This window comes from Trachypithecus francoisi, unplaced genomic scaffold, assembly GCF_009764315.1.
Source record: "Trachypithecus francoisi isolate TF-2019V2 unplaced genomic scaffold, Tfra_2.0 Lachesis_group9, whole genome shotgun sequence".
NCBI classification, from domain to species: domain Eukaryota; kingdom Metazoa; phylum Chordata; class Mammalia; order Primates; family Cercopithecidae; genus Trachypithecus; species Trachypithecus francoisi.
The window spans coordinates 21,482,962-21,505,641 of NW_022681474.1; the positions used below are offsets into that span (position 1 = coordinate 21,482,962).

Below are 22,680 nucleotides of genomic sequence, written 5' to 3' on the forward strand. Positions count from 1 at the left end.
GGAGTTCCAGGCGGCAGTGAGTCATAATCATGCTACTGCACTCTAGCCTAGGTGACAGAACCAGACCTTGTCTCAGGAAAAAAAAAAAAAAGAAAAGAAAATTAAATTTAACTCAGATGTGGCACCATACATTTCTTGTTAGGTTTTCTTTTCATTACTTTTTCAGTTACTTTTGTTGTCTAAATGATTTTTCAGGCCTTTTGCTCCTTTCAGATTTTGGTGTCTTAATGTGTACATGTTCTCACCTTCATTAACTGCTTGTTTGAAATCGTGTATATTCTTTTAAATGACTGGAGGAGTAAGGTCTTTGAATACTGGTTCATTTGTTTTTAGAATTTTGATTGTCTTTTTAAAAATATTCATTTGAATTTTACCTAAACCTGAGCGTTTTTAGGTGGAAGAATTTTTCAAAGTGACCTTTTTCCACTCTTTTCCTTTCTAGGTGAAGCATAGAGAATTTAATGAACTTGCTTGCATTGCTGTTTCCATTACCCATAGTTTGGAATTTGGGAACAGTAATCTTTATCTTTCCAAGTTGGTTTTGAGATTTAAAAACAATATAAACTTGGGTTTATATTTTTCCTACTCAAAGATGGCACTGCTGACTCACACCCTTGGTTGTTTGGTTTAACACATGGTGGAGTCTATAAAATACATTCTAATTCTAAATCCTTTCCTTTCTGTGCAGTCAGCATTAACTTGTATCTAGGAAAATCACTCTCTGAATATGGTATTTTCCACTGAAAATAGTTGGTTTTCCAAATTGCCCATCATTGTGATTATCAAAGGGCAGGATCAGACCTTGACATTGTTGAGTATAGCCTTCCTTGTAAGTCTTCAATATTCAGTGAAACTACCCCAGACAGCAGCTCCGAACATGTGATCTTTTAAGCTGCTGAGAGATGTTATCCCCTGCACGTTTGCTATGAGCACATCCGTCGTAGTTAAAATCTAAAAGCGGTTATTTTGTTAATGTTCAGATTAGATCTTTAATTAAGCTTTCATCCCCTCTAGCACAGACAACAATGTCAAACCTGAGAAACTAAAATTCATTCCATAAGCTTATATCCTTCAGTACTTTGTGAGGAAACTAAAAAATAAAGCTCTTGTGGGTATTTCATGAAGGGCATGTTGAATATCTAATTGTCAGCTTAGAAGCTTCATTTAATTTGATGTCAAACTCTATGACATAAATGAAGCCAATAAAAATGTTTGTTCAGGTGATTTGGATCAAGAGCTTGTTTTAATTGATTAAATGTTAGTTTAGGTATTTAATGTTATACATATATAAATGCTAGTTGTTATCTACAAACCATAATAGTAAATATGTAAAAATGTAATTTTCCTTATTTAATTGATAGTTTAATATGTGCAAGGATAAGATTCTGGAGCAAAGAACAGCTAAGTGTGTAAGAGAACTTGTATCTGTATGACTTTCCCTTTGTTTTTGCAGGATCATTTATTTATTTGGAGGCACAGCACTCCCCCGGGGTGGCCAAGCTTGGAAGTCCTGTTCTTACAAAATTGCTCACTGCCTCTAACCCATGTCAGGTAATCAACTGTTCTGAATTTCCATTGGCCATTCTGTGGTTGTAAATCGCTGGGCTTGGGTTACTCTGCTAGTAAATGCCTGCCATGTTTTACTATCACTTTAATGATGAATTAAGAGATTTATATGCGCTATTTCAACACGAAATGCCATGTCCTTCTAAAAGACCATTTGTAACACGTAACTGGCACCATTCTTTGGTGGGGGGTGGCTATTAAAGAAGCTTTCTGTTATTTTATATTCTTTTCACACAGTCATTTCAATAATCTAAAACTGTGGATACATATTGCCAAAATGTTTGGCCAACAGTGTGCTTTGAAAAAAATGAAGTCAGTTAAATAAGTGTTTGTTGAAAGAAAGACGAATGAGTAAGTAAAGATAAATGTAAACAGAAAAAATGATTATATTTACTGAAATTTGAGTTTTTCAAATTATTCCTCTGGTGCCAGGTAAACACAAACCAAGCAGTGAAATACTCATTTTATTTCAGCAGCGTATTAGAGAGGACGGACGAGTCAGACTTGGCTCAAGTCTCTTTTGCCACTTTCTAACTGTGGCTCAGACAAATTGTATATTCCTTTTGAGACTTAGTGTCTACACCAGAAACATACATGATTCTGTGGATTAAATGTCAGCATTTACACTGGAAGCATACACGATTGTATGGAATAATGACAAAGATTAAAATGTGATTAAATAAAGCACCTGGCAAAATATTTGGTACATAATAGGTAAACAATGTTTGTACCAAACATTGGTATATGTGTACCAAATATAATCTTAATTCAGCCAACATAATTCCTTTGCTTTCCATAAAAGTAACACCTAAATCAGGGGTCTCTATTCAACTTGTCTTGTTTTCAGTCCTTTTGAGAGCTCCAACATGCCTCTCGCCCTTAGGATTTCAGCTCATTTTTTCATCTTTACTTGTCAGAAAATATTGAAGAGATCAATAGTGCCACACAGTACATTCACTACCTGTAAGTGTAGTGTTACAGCAATTTGCTTGGGCATCCCTGGTGATAAGTGACATATTATTCCCAGGTATAAACCTAGTTATACTTTCAGTTTGGAATAAGCCTAAGTGGGAGTGTCCTGAGTTCTTAATAGTGATGTCCCATAGATACTTTATTTTAAAGTCCTAAAGATACTTTCTTTTCCTTTCTTTTGTTTTTTGTTTCTTCCCATTTCTTTGTGAGAATAAGAATTAAAACAACTGCCTGGTCTCCATTTCCATTTTATCCAAATGCCTTTTACCCATTCCCACCTCTTTATTTTAATTAAATCCTATAAGGTAGACAGAAAAAGAGAAAGACAGATACAGAGTTTTTTTTTTTTTTTCTTTTTCTTTTTTTCTTTTTTTTGGAGGGGAAACTCCAGAAGTCCAGAAGCATTTGTTCTTTGAAAGTACAAGCTAACTTAGATTTAATTCAAGGTCATATATTAATGTGATGAGACCATGAATGTTAGTTATATAGAAGAAATTGAATGTAAAGGAATACGATATGTTAATTCTGCCTGCTTTACACAAATTTGAAGATATTAAGAGTGTATTAGAAATTCCTATGACTCACCTGGAGTCCTTGAGAAATCAACACATGTATATGATTTTAAAAGGTAATCTGTGTTTCCCATCATTGTATGCTTCCTGATAGCCATTGATTTGTGGTCGCCAGGATTGAGTTTCAGTTTATCATTGTTTCCACTTGAGGACACTTAATTTTTGCTGAAATTTGTGACTTAGTTGGGGTTGGGGTTGTTATTTAGGTGGGGTCTCAGTGAAAATGCTGTCATGGACACTTTGAGTGCTTGCTAGTTTATGTCGAAACCAAGGCTTCGATCTCTAAAGGCTGTGGATGCTGACTTCATGGTTTGCCTTGGTTTTTGAAAAACGGAGACTGTTTCAAGGAGTCACTACAGACTGCCAGAAGAGATATTTGTTTTTCATGCTTTTCTCTATGTGTTTGAATTTTAGGAGTCTTTGAGTGAGCAGGAAGGATATTTGAGTTGCTTTATAATGCTTTCCAGTTTAGGAAGTAGGACTAGACTGTAGGAGAATATTATTGATAGTCTGAGATACACATAGCTAAAGTTCTCAGGATTTTTCTAAGACTGTAATATGACTGTTCTTATAAGTTTGTGACAATATGTGATATTTTCTTACATAAAAGTTACAGAATAAGCAAACAAAACAAATTCTTACCTTCTTGGGTAATTGGAAAATCTAGCCAGTCCTCTGAATTGGAACGTATTCATAATAGTGCTTTCATGGAACCAGTGTTCTTCATTATAAGGTAGTTGAGTCAAGCAGTGAGATGACCAGTGTGGGGTACTTTGACATGATTAAAGCCTTCGTTTTCTGAAATTATATGTTTTTTTTTTTTTTTCCTACATAATCCTATCAGGCTAATACAGTTAAGAATTTTTTCTTTTTTTGAAAGGACTTTAAAGCAACTTGAGCTTTCTTGTGAGTTGCCATTTCTAGCAGCACAATTTTAGGGCCAGTTTGCATGGATTACGTTGTACTTTATATGTGGCCAACACATGGCATCAGCATGGACAATTGTTCCCGCAGCTAATCATTGTTCAAGATGCGGACTTCAAAAGTCCCTTCAACCACTAGTGGAAAATTGGCATTTTTCTTTGAAATATGAGATAGGACTAACAGAACACGAGGAAGCCCAAGGCTATTCTATCTTATGCTGTTGAAATGCTGTTACTGTTTACAATTAACTAGGAAACATAAAGTATAAAGGGAATTAATGTGCGTACTAATATTTTCTGAGTTCTCATATTTGGGTTACTGTGTAAGTAACATAATCTCTTACTTTTAGGACTTCACAATTAAATACAGGAAGATGGATAATATGAAGCTTTTGCTTTCAAGATTAGTTTGTATGTTCATCTATTGATCTTTCTTTTGTTTTTAATTCTCCAACTTGTTTTGCAATTACATTAATATTCCTTCAGTAAAAGATAATTCATAGATTGTTTTACAAATATGAATGAGGAAATCAGGACAAAGGTAGATGAAACCAGAGATGGGTTGGATCCCAAAGTAAAGTTTATTAGGGCCAGCCTACACATTTGAGTCTGCCAATACAGAGAGGGCCACATGTGGTTCAGATTCAAGGAAGTAAAAAGAAAAAAACAAAACTAAAAATAGTTATTCTGAGACTTCTCCTCTTGAGTGCTTGCTATGATACCAAAGTAAACATTATACCTACCATCCAACACATATATATTGCTTATCTACTGTGTGTTGATCACAGTCCTCGATGCAGGGAATATAATGGCAACAACCTAAACACATACTTGCTCTAACAAAATGTAGTTTAGTGGGGGATACTGACAGCAATTCAGTGTAAAATGCTCCAAGCTACAAGAGGGTGAGTCCAGTATAATAATAATACTCTACTTACAAATCTCAAAGAGTTTTGAAAGGCCATGTCTTACAATGTCCCCAAAGTAGGACAATGAACTCGAGTCAAAGAACAATTTAGAAAAAAAAATAATTTTGGGGCATGTTCTGGAATGGTACAGTTGTGCTGTAGTCCCTGGTCATTGTGTTTAATCCAGAAATCAATGTTACAAGAGCTAATGGATTCTAGAGGAAGCGACGGTCTACAGAGGAAAGGACGAGCAGGTGCTCTCTCTCCACTCTGTTCATCAAAGCACCTGAAGATTAATCATTTAAACTAGAAAAACAGATTCTGTTTTATTGAAGATTCTAAACCTGAATGTAAGCTTGTTCAGGAAAAGAATGCCCAGGAAAAAGTGTAATTGACTAAGAGCCATAAAAATCACTATGGTAATGGTGAGGGATGTGTTTGTGTGTCTGTGTGTTTATGTATGTGATGAATGATTCCCTCTTTCAATATATACATATTCCTAGCTGAATTTTGAGCAGCTGTAGATATCTTAGCTTGTTTTTTTTCATTTCGCTCATTTATTTATTTTGCTTTTTTGGCTATGCTTGTTCTTCTGTATCTTCGTATTCTAGATCTTATAAAGGTGCAATAAGTGTGGCAATAAGCAGACTGAGGAAGGCATAAAGGGTCTGATGTGAAGCAGAGAAGACAGAGTTTGCTGAGGGTTTGAAATAAAATAGAGAATGGCCATGAAGATCTGACCAAGGAGCTCTGAGATTGAGAAGGAATTAGAACAACGGCCATAGGCAAGTTGAAAAAATTGGCAGAAAATTTGAAGAGGAGAGTTTCAACAAGAGACGATCAAAATTAAAAAAAAAAAAAAAAAAGAAAACAGAAAAATAAGAAATCATTTTAAACTTCTGAATCATGACGTTGGGTGCCATTTTAAACTTCTGAATCATGACCTGGGACACCTTGGGTGTCCCAGACTAAAGTGTCAGAGAGTCCAAGGCCCCAGAGGCACTGTACAGAAACAAGAGCCAATGAAACTAAGACTGTCCTGCAGCTTAGGAACTTACCCATATGCAGTAACTGCTGTAAATCACCAGATACTCTTTCCTTTGGCAGTAAAATATATGATTTAATATGTACATATTTAGATACTTTAAAAATAGAAATAATTTAAAATCATAAGAATACAATTAAAAATAAAATAATTGGAGCTTCCATTTTTGTCTTCAATATTCAAAAAGAACTGCTTTGTTGGAAACTTTTTTGACCACATGAAATTCTCTTGAATGCAGTGGTTCAAAGTCTTGAATATAGTCATACTATCTATAAAATCTGCCTTAATGGAGACCCAAGAAAAATAAAAGCAAGCCCTTTTTATTAACATTTTACTTAACTGCTTTTGAATGATTCAGGCATGCGTCAATAAAATTTCCTTTAAAAATGATCAAGTAGTAAATAAAATTTGAATGTTTGGTTTCATTTTCACTTACATGCTTTGCAGACCTGTTCAATGCGACATTCTGGGAAGATGGATAATGTCCCCTATGTTAAGTATAGTAGCTACTAGCTACACAGAGCTAGGTATTGAGCATTAAAACATAACTGAGAGACCGGGCGCAGTGGCTCATGCCTGTAATCCCAGCACTTTGGGAGGCCAAGGAGGATGGATCACGAAGTCAGCAGATCAAGATCGTCCTGGCCGACATGGTGGAACCCCATCTCTACTAAAAATACAAAAATTAGCTGGGCATGGTGGCACGTGCCTATAGTGCCAGCTACTTGGGAGGCTGAAGCAGGAGAATTGCTTGAACTTGGGAGGCGGAGGCAACAGTGAGCCAAGATTGCGCCACTGCACTCCAGCCTGGGCAACAGAGCGAAGCTCTGTCTCAAAAACAACAACAACAACAACAACAACAAAAACATAACTGAGAAACTGAATTTTTCACTTTAATTTTAATTAATTTAAATTTAATAGCCACACTATTTTCACACTTTGGTAGTTATGCTCATTATAATTAAATGCTCATTTTCTTTTGCCACTCTTTCTCCAAAAGACTCAAAGGTCCCTAAGGACCCTTAATGCCTTATACATTTTTTGACATGGAACAGATTATCTTTCTTCCTCTCTTTTCTCTCTCTCTCTCTCTCTCTCTCTCTCTCTCTCTCTCTCTCTCTCTCTATTTTCTCTCTATATACATTTCTGAATGTTTACAGGCATTTACTTAAGCACCGATATTAACAGTCCACTCATTTCTTCTTTTTTTTCCAATACATATTAACGGAATATCTGGAAAACACAAATTACTATAATAAGTTCTGTGAGGAATTTATGACATATTTCATGATTTGGAGTTTAAGGTTTAGTGTTCTGCTACTGGCATATACCAGGCTGAGAGGCACAGAGTTTGCATACTTGAGTACTGCTTGTGTGAAATCACATCTTGTATCAATAACTTAAAATTGATCATTAGAGAAATTCAAATCAAAACCACAATGAGATACGATCTCACACCAGTCAGAATGGCCATTATTAAAATGTCAAAAAATAACATGCTGGCATGGTTGTGGAGAAAAAGCAATGCTTATACACTGTTGATAGGAGTCTAAATTAGTTCAACCATTGCAGAAAGCAGTATAGCAACTCCTCAAAGAGCTAAAAGCAGAACTACCATTCCACCCAGCAATTCTATTACTGGGTATATATACTCAGAATAATAGAAATTAGTCTACTGTAGGTCGGGGCAGTGGCTCACGCCTGTAATCCCTGCACTTTGGGCAGGTGAAGCGGGTGGATTGCTTGAGTCCAGGAGTTCAAGATCAGTCTGGGTAACATGGTGAAACCCTCATCTCTACTAAAAATTAAAAAAAAAAAATTAGCTGGGCGTGGTGGTGCATGCCTGTAGTCCCAATTACTGAGGAGGCTGAGGTGGGAGAATTACCTGAGCTTGGGAGGTTGAGGCTGCAGTGAGTCGTGAACATGCCACGGCACTCCAGCCCGAACAACTGGAGTGAAACCCTGTCTCAAAAAAAGAAAAAAGACATCATTCTATCATAAAGACACATACATGTGAATGGTCATTGCAGCACTATTTACAGTAGCAAGGACGTGGAATCAACCTAGATGCCCATCTATGACAAATTGTATACAGAAAGAGTGGTGCCTAGGTACTATGGAATATGCAGCCATATAAAAAGAACAAGATCATGTCTTTTGTGGGAACATGGGTGGAGCTGGAGGCCATTATCTCAGCAAACTAACACAGGAAGAGAAAACCAAATACCACATGTTCTCACTTACAAGTTGGGAGCTAAATAATGAGAACACATGAACACAAAGAAGGAAACAACAGACACTGGGGTCTACTTTAGTGGGGAGGGTGGAGGAGGGAGAAGAGCAGAAAAGATAACTGTTGGGTACAAGGCTTAGTATCTGGGTGACTGAATAATCTGTACAACAAGCCCCTGTGACACGTGCTTACCTATGTAACAAATCTTCACATGTACCCCTGAACCTAAAAGGAAATAGAAAAAACAATGAATTAAAAAAATTGTGAGCTGTATCAATAACCTTTGTTCAGTGATTTCACCCTCAAAAATTGAAAAGATAATGGAACATTTCTGGTATTTAATAACTTAAGAATTTAAGTCTCCATAATGCAAATTCTGTAAAAAAGTAAATTATATATAAGTTCTGAGCTCTTATCCCATTGAATATGGATCCCATTGGCATTTATACTTAATACACTATTAAAATAACTTCACACTGGTGATGTACTGAGTGACAGTTTGACAGCTCGAAATTCTGATGGGACATGCACATCTCTTGTACAACTAGGTTTCAAGCTATGTTTTGCATATTTACAAGCTTGGGACATAGTGAAACTTACAGCAGGGATCTAAAATTTAATTGTAGTTGAGAAACATGAATCATCTCTTTACATGGAATTTAATTAAACATTTCCATTATTTTTGTTTCTAACTTACCTGTCAAGGTGTGAATTAAGGTAAGTACAGTAATAAAATCTAAAATGAAATAAACAACAGAATTTTTAAATCAGGTAGTCACAATTAAGTAGACATTGATAAAAATTTGTACCAAATAGAATGCTTGATGTTATGAAATGAACAATTTTTTTTTTAAAAAAAAGCATTTAAAACATCTTTTTCGGGCAACATTCATCACTGGAATTGGGTCTCAACAGTGAAATGCATGGTTTGCCTATATATACACTAGTATCTGTCCATGTATCAATATAAAAGTACAATGATGAATGAGAAAACATTTTTTAAAAAGAATTTAAAATATAATGAACCTGAAAAAATATCGCTCAATCTAAAGAGAAGTGTTCCACTTTTGAGGGACCTCATCTTTAAATGTTGGGTTTTTCTTTAAAACATACAGCCTTAGGACCTGTTATATGATAAGAAGAAGAAGCAAAAAAATTTGACTGCAGCATATCTGAACTTGTTTTAATGGAGGTTTTGTGGGCATATTTTACAGAATGAATCATCCAAACAACATTGAGGGAGTTAATTTTTGCCTCATACAGCTCCAGGTACTTAGAAAGTGCTCAGTAAATATTGGTTGAATCAATAACAGTATGGAATTTCATTTTAGGGCTACTGCTATCAGCACCTGGAATAATCCTCTCTATTCTCTTTACTATGTAGTTAAGCCATCAAACCTTTAGATTGTGTTATTCTTGATGGTGAATAGGAAGTGAAATGATTAAGCTTCCCTGCCCTCAAAGAATGTTGTCTTACTTGGCTCAATTATTGATCAACAGTACCCTGTGAGCTTCCAAGTTATTTGGTAATGTTACCACAGAGACTAAATTAGTATAAAGTATTAATTACAGTTTTTAAAATTAAACTAAGAAAATAATTTTTAAGGAAACTTTTTCTTATTTGAAACATCAAGTATGTATAGTGATACTTGATTTTTAATGTTGAGTCTCAACGTGTACCTCCCAGATTTATAAGAAGCCAGAGAAGGATTCTAGAAACTTCTGTGGAAACAATAGTACTGCCATGACTGGGTTACACATCTGGGGGAAAGGAGAATTGAGAAGATTATATTTAACACAGAAGTTGTTTGGAATATATATACATAGTTTGTTAGTTTGTTTTTGTTGTTGTTGTTGTTGTTTTGTTTTTTTTTTTTTTTTTTTTTGAGGCGGAGTCTCGCTCTGTCGCCCGGACTGGAGTGCAGTGGCCGGATCTCAGCTCACTGCAAACTCCGCCTCCCGGGTTTACGCCATTCTCCTGCCTCAGCCTCCTGAGTAGCTGGGACTACAGGCGCCCGCCACCTCGCCCGGCTAGTTTTTTTGTATTTTTAGTAGAGACGGGGTTTCACCGTGTTAGCCAGGATGGTCTCGATCTCCTGACCTCGTGATCCGCCCGTCTCGGCCTCCCAAAGTGCTGGGATTACAGGCTTGAGCCACCGCGCCCGGCCTGTTGTTGTTGTTGTTGTTGGTTCTGAGATGGAGTCTCGCTCTCGTGCCTTGGCTGGAGTACAGTGGCATGATCTCAGCTCACTGCAACCTCCCCACCTTCTGGGTTCAAGCGATTCTCCTACCTCAGCCTCCCAAACAGCTGGGATTACATGCACATGCCACCACACCTGGCTAATTTTTGGATTATTAGTAGAGATGGGAGGCAGGCAGATCACCTGAGGTCATGAATATTTCAAATTATAGGAAAAACTACCAGAGACAGGTCAATGGAATATTTATATAATTGAAAATATGTTTTCAACAGGTGCAGTTTTGGTATCATTTGTCTCAACATTCACATCTCTCAGTTTTTACAAGAACATCTCTAGATGGAAACTTGCAAAAGCAAGGCAAAGTAATCGGATTCTCCGAAACTCAGTGGAGCCACGCAAAAATTGATCTCATTGCAAAAGCGGGAGAATCTACTCTACCTTTTCAGGTAAGCACATAAGAAATTAATACCACTCAACAGAAGACACTTATTGCTAATCCTTTCAGATAACAATATAACACATATAGCTCATACCTTTTCAGGTAAGCGCATAAGAAATTAATACAACGTGACAGAAGACACTTATTTAATGCTAATCCTTTCAGATAACAAAATAATACACATAGCTCATGAATTTATTCAACATTAATGAAGCAAACACATTCTGAGATCAAACACACGATCTAGGATGAGTAGAGAGGTTGTTTTGACTATGCACTCAAGAAGTATGTGTAGAATAGTAGCAAAAGTGGAGATAAGAAATGAGTAAGATGGCAGAGAGAAGAGTAACTTAAAATGATTTCTTTTTCGAAGTGACGACGTTGGATTATATGATGTAGTGAAAACAAAATCTGACTTGGGCAGTAATATATTAATCTTACTATCTCACTTTCTGCTGCCTGGTAACATTGAGAATGTTATCCACCTTTGGAAAGTGGAGGACATTATATTAAGTGAAATAAGCCAGGCACAGAAAGACAAATATGGCAGGTTCTCTCACGCGTGGGAGCTAAAAAGTTGATCTCATGGGGGTTGAGAGGAGAATGGTGGTTATTAGAGGCTGAGAAGGGTGGTGGGGAGGAGGAGGTTAGGAAGGGAGGTTTGTTAATGGTTAAAAATTGTAGTTAGATAGAAGGAATAAGCTCTAGTGTTTGATAGCACAGTAGGCAACTATAACAAGTTATTGTGTATTTCAAAATATTTCGGAGATAAGATTTGGAGCATTCTCAACACAAAGAAATGAGAAGTGTGTGAGGTGATGGATATCCTAATTACCTTTATCTGATCATAACACAATGTATGCATGTATCAAAATATCACATTTACCCCTTAAATATGTACAACTATGTATTAATAACATACAATAATAAAAGAAGGCAATTGTATCTTGTCAAATGGGCATTCTAATTTCTACACTCCTGTACGTAAGTCTTCTGGATGACATTTGAAAAGAGCAATTTTGGAGACTAGATTGGATGGAGTGGAATATGATGGAAAGTACACTGTTTTGGAGTCAGGTGGTCTGAGTTTTAGTCTCTGCTCTGCTCATTGGCTGCTAAGTGACTGTGTAAATATTGTCTTTGAGCAGCAAATTTCCTAATGTGTGAAAACCAGTGATGATAAAAGCAATACTCCAGGGGAGTCTGAATATTAAAGATGACATAGCTAAAATGGCAGCCATGAACATGGGCTCTGGAACCTTGGGTTCAAGTTAAAGTGTATGATCGGCTGGGTGCAGTGGCTTATGCCTGTAATCCCAGCACTTTGGGAGGCTAAGGCGGGAAGATCATGAGGTCAGGAGATCGAGACCATCCTGAGTAACATGGAGAAACCCCATCTCTACAAAAAATTAGCCAGGCGTGGTGGCACGCACCTGTAGTCCCAGCTACTCGGGAGGCTGAGGCAGGAGAAACACTTGAACCTGGGAGGTGGAAGTTGCAGTGAGGTGAGATGGCGCCACTGCACTCCAGCCTGGGCAACAGAGCGAGACTCCATCTTAAATAAAACAAAGACAAAAAAGTGTATGATCACAGACAAGTTACCCAAGTCCTCTATGCCTCTTTCACTAGTAGAGTGTGAGGATAATAGTTGGGGCTTTAAGGTCATCTCGTCCTCATTTCTGACCAAATTGAGATAAATATAGAAGTTAAACAGGTAGAGAATACATATTTTGGAGCAGATGGCTTTAGAATGTAGAGTCACTTATTTAAAATAATGCTTGATCTTAGAATAAATAGAATTACCCAGAGAACAACTGACTGTGCTGGAGAAATATAGAGCTCATACTCTAGGGGAAGTCTCTTATCATTAGCCAGAGATAATATCAGAATGCATGCCTCCTGAGGACAGACTGGCTCCCAACAGGGGGTGCTGAATGGGAGAAGAGGATAAGTCGAGTTCCCCCAGGTTACTCTTCTAAATTCACAGTCAGCTAAATCTTCCTCCTGCCACGGAGTGAGGGGTAAGTAACAGCAATGTTACTACAGGGAACTGCCTTCCCATGGAAGCAGAAAGAATAGGGAATAAGCATCAACTGTAATCAATTAGTGTTCTCTACTTTATAGAGTTATTGTGAGGATTATATGGCGTATACTTGTAAAGCACATGGAAGCAAATCTGGCATAAACGCAGAATTTAGCTATTTTTATTGCTATGGTTATTCCTTGGATATTGTCTGGAAATAGTAGACACTCAATAATTGTTAGTATTCTCTGTTTTAAAAAGGGAGTTTCTGCTTGATCAGAACTCTAGGCTCAATCATTAAAGGCCTCTTCACTCAGTGACGGTCTCCAACTTCCCTTCTCAAAGATCAATTCATTCTATTCTCATATTTAATGGAAAAAGACGTCATGAATACTAGCAGCTCTTAATTGGGAAGCATTTGACACAAAGGCTGGTCATGAAATCATTTTGGTGTCGATCTCCATTGCAAGGAGCAGGGCAACGAAATCAGAACAATTTGATCTTTTGCCTCCTGCATTTATATTCTATAGAAAATTGTTTTCATTCAGTTTGCTTTTAGTTAGAATGAAACTCACCAAGAAGAGCATTCAGAGTTTGTCATTTATTGACATATTGAGAAGAAAACAGAATGTCCTTTCTAGCAGTAGGTAATTTAGAAATATGAGTTGAAGTACATGCCATTTCTGTCTACAGCTGGAAGCTCTCATTGACCCATCACCATTACAAGAGTTTCAGTGAATGCAGTTTTTGTTTTCTCTTTAATGTTCTCCTTTTTGGATACAGTAATGGTTTTGCTTTGCAGTGCAAATGGAGAGTATCCCTTATTATCTGGGGGGCATATTAACTAGTTTGTAGATGGGCAGTGGTTTGGTTAGATTCTGTGATTTTGTTGCAATGGATGTATGAGGGTTTCTAACCCAGCCCTGCTGTTCCCTCTCCCTTCATCCCCCTGCTGGTGGCTCAGCACCTTGTGTTGCTTTTTCTCTCCAATCAGCCTCAATGCTGAGTTCTTTCGAGGCCTCAGTCACGTTTAATTCAACCCAGAGAAGCTAAGACTTTTCCTCTGTGCCTTCCCACTTAATCTAGTTATGAGCTGGCTATAGCACATGTTTATTTTGGAAACTACAGATGAGTAAAAGAAAAATAAGAAAAAAAAATCCCCTCAAATTTCACTCTCAAGAAGGCCATGACAGCCCTATAATATCTAATCAGCAATTTAGAAAATTAAATTTGGAAAGCAGTAAGCTTTTAAGAATGAATTTAGAAGCAAAACCCAAGCTGCCCTGAACCACTGTGAGGCCTTTAGGCAGCTCCTTTCATGATAGGTTTGATTAGACAGTGCTGCCCCCAATCTCCCAGAGGGTATCATGTAATAAACACTCTCAGTGTTATGTTACCATTCTCAGCTCTCAGCTATTCGCATTTCAAAACTCATCTGGCCCCAAAGACTTTAGATAAGGAACTGTGGACTTGTATTGACGTTCTGTTGTGAATTAGTCTGGATTTTATACACACACAATATAAATAAATAGATACACTGGCACAGATATATACATGGTACTATTCAATACACAATTATCGCATATATTTACTGTTAAATATTTCAAACTAGTAGTTAATACAGAGAGAAACAAATACTCTAATGCACCTCAGGATTAACTAATGTTAATATTTCGTTTGCTCATGAAGATGCAACTTTTGTCTTCCTTGTATCTCTCTCCATCCCATTTCTTATCCTCTGCAGAAAAAAAAAGATGCTAATATGTTGGCTTTAACCTGATTTCTCTTAGTGTATTTTTAAAGATGTGAAAATATACATGAGGATTCTAGCTAGGTACAGTTCTACTTTGTTCTTTTATCAAAAACAAATGAAAAAGATATTACACCTACAAATAGTTAATCTAGCTTTTTAAATATTCAAATATTTAAAGTTTATCTTCTTGGAAGTAGGCTAGGATTTAAGGTTAGTAGCCTGAATCATTTAAGGGTGACCTTAGTCATTGCCTAGTTATCAGTTCCATGTGACTAAGCTCTGAACATATTTATACAGTACAGTGTAACCCAGTCCAAATATTGGAAAGAAGAAAGACATCAAATCATGTGACCTCTGTGTTCCCTTTTAGCCGTGAAATTCTGATTCAGTGTGGTTCTTTTGATGTCAGTTGTAGACAGTATAACAGAATACATATTGATTTGGGTTTCATAGGAAATCAGCACCCCTAGTTAGGTAGGGCATTCGCTCTTCTTGCTGGCAAAGAATTAGGTTTACTGTTTATTCTGTAAGAACAGCAAATTAACGACATTTCAATATTCCCTCCATTTCTTGTGAGAGTTTTATTGGAAAAATTTAGGCCAAAGAGTTAATAGAAGTTTTCAAACCTGTTTTAACTTGGCCTGCTCACTTGCTATGTTCAGCTTTTCACATAAATATATTCTTTTAATATTTCTTTTCCCCCTAACTGCTGTGCTGTTTTCATATCTCAAGATGGCACTTTTTCTAAGTAGTCCATTGATTTCAAGTAGCTCTACTTGCTTCGAGCTTCCCATTAAAATGTAATTGTATCATATTTTAGATTTCGTTTTGAAATGACCCTTTTGTGAAATTTCCCACAATGATGGATACCATGTTCTGTCTTTATCGGAGTCAATGATATAAATCAATAACAATTTCCTGACATTATTTGATGATTCAATGAAGGGTAAGATTCATAACACAAAAGTGAAAGGTGATCGAGTCTCCATGAAGTTACTGTGTCCTTGGCCTGCTTAATCTAGAGCTGCATGCAATCTTGTTTCTCCAGGCAGCCCTATTCTGCAGCATCCACTAAAGCCCAGTTATCTTTTTATTTCTTTAGAGACACGCAGGATAGTAAATGGCTCAGCTTACATATTTTTCTTACTTGACAAGCAAGTGAATGTGACTGGCATATAGTAAGCGCTAAATAAATGATGGCTGCTGCTCTTATTATTGATACCATCATCATTCTTCAAAAATTAATATATTCCTGCTTCTCTCTACTCCTTCTTACTGTATCTCTATTTTCTCTTGGATTCATATTTGTTTTTTGCTCCTGTTATTTTTTTGAAAACAAGATTTCTGTGTTAATTGTGTATTTTTCTGGAAAAGCACCTGAGTTTTGTACTTATAAAAAGTAATCACTTGATTGTGAACATTTATGAATTTTTGTGGTTCCTGAAAGCAAGAAATTAGCTTGTTCTTAGAGGGAGTAACATAATTGAATAAAACAAAAATCAACAAGATCCCAAAAAATAGTTTTAGAAGAGAGAGTCATCTAATTTAATTTAAAATGTAAATTCTCCAATTACCTTGAGAATCTTATCAAATGAGGTTTTCACTCTTCCTCCATCCGTGGTTGAAACAGCTCTTCTGAGTGACCTCTTTCTCACTTACTGATTACCAGTTGATGCTGTAGTTCCAAAAGGGAATTGGTCACAGCATTTTATATATATACACACACGTGTGTGTGGTTTTGGTTAAAACCAGCAATAAAAAGAAAGTACCAACCATGATGATTTTGAAGCCATGAAATGGTCATTATTTACAGGTATAACATACATTTCTTGAAGGAAGTAATTGCTTGTATTTTAAAATTTGTATGATTTTAATTAATGGTAGAATTAGAATTTCTAATTGTATAATTATGAATTTCATTATGTAGAAGTAAGCAAAATGTAGACAAACTAATATTACTTTTATTTGGCTTTTGAAGTTGGATTTATTCTTCCTTTTTAATATGAATATCTAAAGGAACCTGGTGGTTCCCTTCAGGTAAAATAATGTAACTACATTTTAAAGAGTACCTCATGAATTTACTTCACCTCATCCCAGGGCCCACCCATTCCATTCAAATAATGTGAGCAGGTACCTCTTTAGGAGCGTAGAGAAGTGCCTCAAACAGTCTCTTTTTCCTCCAGTTTTCTTTGAGTAGCACAGACCTTCAAATATAATGGTCAACAAATGCTTGTCTAATGAGTCTGAAGAATTAAGCATCTATTTTAATGGACACCAATGCAAGATGTATTATAATAACAAATTTAGAAAAACTCTTTCAAACGTAAAACTGTCCAAAAAAATCACAGTCACTTAATGGTATTAAACACAATATGTCTCTAAAGTACAATACTTGTATATGTTTTACCAAGATCCTTCTTCAAAGCCTATGTTATTTTCTGCCTCTGGAATGAAGGCTCCATATCTTAGCTGGTTAAGATTCTACAGAAACCATCTCTAATCAGAATCTTAAAAATTATTATTATGTACATTACATTAAAATATCAAAAATTGCAAATAAAGCAATAGTTCTTACTGACCATCGTCATCACCCACCATAGATTTTATATTGAGTATTTATAGATACTAATTTATTTTTACTTCCAGTCCATTTTCTATTTACTTAACATGTATAAATGTACCACATATACTTGGAAATCTGAACGGTTGGATGTTTTCAGCCTAAGTAATACTATACTATAATATTTTTCTGTAACTTAGTGTTTTACTCCAAAACATATGTTAAATTTCTTTCCATAATGACACATGGAGATAGATATTATTTTTAACTTGTATAGTATTTCTCACTATTGATTGATTCACATGTAAGTTCTTTCCTGTCATTTGTCATCAAAACTAGCACTGAAATAGACATTCCTTCACAGGCCTTCGTGTGTATACCTTTGAGTGTCTCTCTAGGATAAATGCCAAGAAATTAACTCAATTTTTATAGTCTATGCAATTTTTTTTAATAGATGCTATCTAGTTGCTCTCCAATTGAGCTGTACCAACTCATGAAATTTTCCTCTCCATCAATTATCTGATTCATTTGTTGTTCTCTTAAAATCTTATATTCCTATAACACCCATCAACATTTTCTTTTATTATTATTATTGTACTTTAAGTTCTAGGGTGTATGTGCACAACATGCAGTTTGTTACATATGTATCCATGTGCCATGTTGGTGTGCTGCACCCTTTAACTCGTCATTTACATTAGGTGTATCTCCTATATACAACAGGCTCCAGTGTGTGTTGTTTCCCTTCCTGTGTCCAAGTGTTCTCATTGTTCAGTTCCCAGCTATGAGTGAGAACATGTGGTGTTTGGTTTTCTGTCCTTGCGATAGTTTGCTGAGAATGATAGTTTCCTTCCTCCGTGTCCCTACAAAGGACATGAACTCATCCTTTTTAATGGCTGCATAGTATTCCATGGTGTATGTATGCCAACTTTTCTTAATCCAGTCCATGATTGATGGACATCTGGCACCCATCAACGTTTTCTAAACACACCATGCACTTTCTCATCTCTGTGTTTTTGCTGAAATTGCTGCCTCAGTTTCTTGAGGTAAAATATTTTGCCCAACAAAATTTGGTATCATGGAGGCTATTACTTCTCCACCAAATCTTTTCCCAAACTGTCATTATTGGCAGAAAGAATGAATTGTCTTCTTTGAGTCTCCTAGTATCCTATACTTATTTCTTATACAGCATTTATGATGTAATGTAGTGAATGTATCATACCAAGTGTAAGAGAGAAAAAGTAATACCGTTTTCTCACTCATCACAAGGGGCATGACTCGAACCCCTATAACAAAAGACCGGTTAAAAGGAAAAAAAGTAACAAATTTATTAACATTTTATGTGACATAGGGGCCTTCAAAAACAAAGGCGAAAAGACCAGGTAAAACTCTCTATGTTTATGCTTAGGTTCAGTGATGAATGGACGCTCATGAAGAAATATAAATGGACAAAAGAGTATTATCTCATTGTAATAAATTGGAGAGAACTGAGCAGAGATCTTTATTGGCCTCTCTGTGTAGTGCTTGTTTCATCCAGGTATAGATAGGGTAGGACACCAGTTACATGAGGTTCTTATCACCTGTTTTGAGGAGAAGTAAGCCAGATAATTGCTTTATAGCTGACTCTCACAAAGAAAAGAGAGAGGAAATCAGAGAGTGACTCCAAGGTGCTATATTTTGGGATAGCATGTTCTGAGCCCTGGGACAAGTAAATTTAATGATCCTTGAGATTAGAGACCCTCCCTGATAAGAGAGAGATGTACCTTCTGTCTGTGTCCTGGACTGGTGGTCCACCATGTGGGTTCATAAGATTCCAGGCATAAATTACTTCTTCCTTTCCCTCCTCTCTCTCTCTCTTCTTGCAATAACAACATAATAATAGGAGCAATTAACAAGAAAGAAAACAAATTAAATCAGACATTATTCAGAGTGTTGGAATAAATTAAACTTAAATAGATGTCTCTGAGTGCTTGAGCATATGAATATTATCAACCACTGTATATGTGGTTATTGATGTGTGCTTTACTACGTTGAGTATGTTTCTGTGTATGTATATAATATATATTATATTTCTATGTATGTATATAATACTTAAATATTTTAATATGGAAATAAATCATTACCTCCAGCACACTCATTACAAATGAATTAATATCTCAATTAAATTGAGTTGTAAGCCACACAGTTGATTGCTTCAAAGAGCTCATTATAAATGCATATGACTCTTAATGGCTCCAATGGGAAGAGATCCCTTCATTAATGATGAATGTTACCACTTTTATTTGAAACAAGGTTACCTTTGGCATTAAGGTTACATAAGATGCTGTCAAAGCAGTTATGGCTTTATAAATTTAAATTAGGATGTTCTGGTCAGAACAGGTTTCTAAAATTAGATTGGAAAATGGGACAGATGTAAATAGAGTTCCTCTACACAAAGCAATATGATTGTAAGACATTACTTTTGTGATGTGTTTTTAACAGTTTTATCTTTCTGTGATTATAGTTAATTTTGGAAGCTACTGTTTTTTCGTCAAACGCTACTGTTGCTCTAGATGACATCAGTGTATCCCAGGAATGTGAGATTTCCTATAAATCACTACCAAGGACCAGTACACAAAGCAAATGTAAGTTTTTCCTTGTCACTGTTGCTATTTTAAACATTGAATTAACCTCTTCTCGATATCAAAATATAAAATATATTAGAGTCACGAATACCTAATACTGTGTGTGGATTATATCACCTGTTTTTGAAACCTAAGATATATATACATTTTTTTAAATGGTAAACATCTGGTCTATCATAGTCTAGTCCTTAGCCCTCTCTTCCAGTAATACGGAAAATGTTCTATGCTTGCAGCTGAAATTATTACATCCAAATATTTAAATTATAAATGTTATGAAAAAATTATAATTGTTTTGCATGTTTTAAATACACTTTTTAAATATTCATGTCTCCATTAATTTTATTCAGAACTTCAAATGAGCATGTAATAGTATTCATATTTAAGAGTTCAAAAAAACCAAAAACGTTGTATTTGGAAAAATGACATAAGGCCAACCAAAAATTTAAAACTGGACCTTAAAATTCTGTGTTTCTATTCAAAATTTAATATTTTCAAATCACAGATGGAGTTTGTCTAATTCTTTGACTAAATTTTTTGGAGAGAATATCAATTAAAGGCCAGAAATGTTGCCATAAAAATGGATCTCATACAGGCAACTATGTATTTTAAAACCTAATCATTATTTAGATTCTGGGATCAGTGTACACACTGAAAGAGTTTACAGTATATCTTCGGTTACTTTCTCTTCCCAGTACTAATTGATGTTTCTCTCTGACCACTCCTACCCTCAGATCTCAATGAATAAGTAGACAAGATTAAAAAATGTTTTCTGAAAAGTGTCACACTTTATTTTTCTTAATCTATATCTGTGGAAAATATTTGCATGTGAAAATCAGACATATTGTATATTCCTGAGTTATATTTACTTACACAACATACTTAGTGAGTGGAACAGTTGCATTCTTACAGGAGCTGAATGGACTATCCAGAAAAATTTGGGGCACATGATTCTGGATTGAGACGTAGATTCAAGAATTTTTAATTAAAGGTCCTTTATTAAAGACATCTTTCATTCGAGAGATTGTATATTTCTGGGTACTAACTTATATTAGGTTAACGTGCGTTTACTTTATTCAGAATGCGTGTTCTGCATGCATAATAGACCATTCTAAGCTCTGTGTGTGTGTGTGTTCATGCAAATATGTGTTCATGCAAGTGTGTGTTCATGCAAGTGTGTGTGTGCATGTGTGCACATGTGTGCCTGTTTGCATATGTGTGTGTCCATGCATGTGTGCATGTGTATGCACATGTGTGTGTGTATGATTCTGATAGACACTGAGGAGTACAGAGCAGCAGATGTAATGATTCATTTAAAGATTCACGAGTTCGGCCAGGCGCAGGGGCTCACACCTGTTATCCCAGCACTTTGGGAGGCCGACGTGGGCGGATCACGAGGTCAGGAGATCAAGACTGTCCTGGCTAACTCGGTGAAACACCGTCTCTACTAAAAATACAAAAAACTAGCAGGGTGTGGCGGCGGGCGCCTATAGTCCCAGCTGCTCGGGAGGCTGAGGCAGGAGAATGGCGTGAACCCGGGAGGCGGAGCTTGCGGTGAGCCGAGATCGCACCACTGCACTCCAGCCTGGGCGACAGAGGGAGGCTCCGTCTCAGGAAAAAAAAAACAAAAAAACTTTTACTAGTTTTTAAGGTTTAAACAGGATTACCTTATTTTTGTTGTTTAATGAAAGATTTTCTTTCTCCTAATTAAATACCACATCACCAGAATCGCAATAGCTGAACGGCATTAAAGTTGACATTGAAGAGCATTCCCTTGTAATGTAGTACTTGGAGATGTAGGGGCAGAAAGGTGTGACAAAAACCTTTCCTCACCCATCATAAGGGTCACAGCTGACACTCCCAGAATGAAAGACAGTTTAATAGGGGGAAAAGCATAACCAATTTGTTTATCAAAGTTTTACTTGACACAGGAGCCTTCAGAAATGAAGATGCAAAGACCCAGAGGAAACCATGTGTTTTCTTTTATTTTTTCATTTTTATTTGTTTTTCAGCTCCTTTTCCTAGTCAGAAAACTGTGTATTTTTCTGCTTAGTTTTGGTGAAGAACAAACAACCATTTTGAAATGTGACTGGACAAAAGGGTATGATCCAATGGTAACAGACTGAGCAGGGGGAACTTAGCAAAGCCTCTGTGTTCAGAGTCTCCTTGACTCCTTTGTGTGGAATTTCTCCCCCCTTCCCGGGAACAGGGAAGGACCCCTCTAGAATGAGGCTCTTGTGACCTAATTTCAGGCAAGATAAGCTAGATAATTTCTTTATGACCAGCGCTCACAAAGAAAGGTCAGGGAAGATCAGAGTGACCTTGCTCCTGGGGTACCTCCCGATCTCCTTCAGTTCAGTGTACTTTGGGGTAGCCTTTCCTGAGCCCTTACCGAGACAAAGGTGTGGTTAAAGGTTTGAAATCATTACTAAAGTTAACCTTAGCAAAAGTTATTGAGACTACTTGATCTTGCTTATGGAGAGTTCTTTTTCATAAATTCACTCAGGATTCATGGATGCGTGCTTCTATGTGAAGAGCAGATCAGTTGAATTGATTTATATATCTAATTAGGACAAATTACATGAACGATTCCTGAAAGATCAATGGATGTACACAAAGGAAAAAAAGGTTTCTTATTGTTTTTGCAAATATGTCCAGTAGACAATTATAGGATCTCATTTGCGGAATTCAGTGTTAGTAATGGGCAGAAGTTTATGGAGAGAAACTGAAAGGAATATTTAAAAACGTGCCATGCTCCATTGACAGTACATTGTTATATGTATGGAGCAGAATGGCCAAAGATTTACCCAGATTACCCAGACCCTGTACAGGACTTGAAGCTTTTGAAATCTTTAATTGGAATACAA

The 22,680-nt window shown here is 36.3% G+C and overlaps 1 protein-coding gene across 1 annotated transcript in view; it reads left to right on the plus strand.

Annotated features, from left to right (window-relative positions):
* The window catches only part of MALRD1 (MAM and LDL receptor class A domain containing 1), a 702,910-nt gene that overhangs the window by 103,847 nt on the left and 576,383 nt on the right, over positions 1–22,680 (plus strand). The window contains 3 exon segments of the mRNA XM_033209380.1: positions 1,454–1,551; positions 10,693–10,866; positions 19,696–19,816. Of these exon segments, the coding sequence (XP_033065271.1) occupies positions 1,454–1,551; positions 10,693–10,866; positions 19,696–19,816 (393 nt within the window).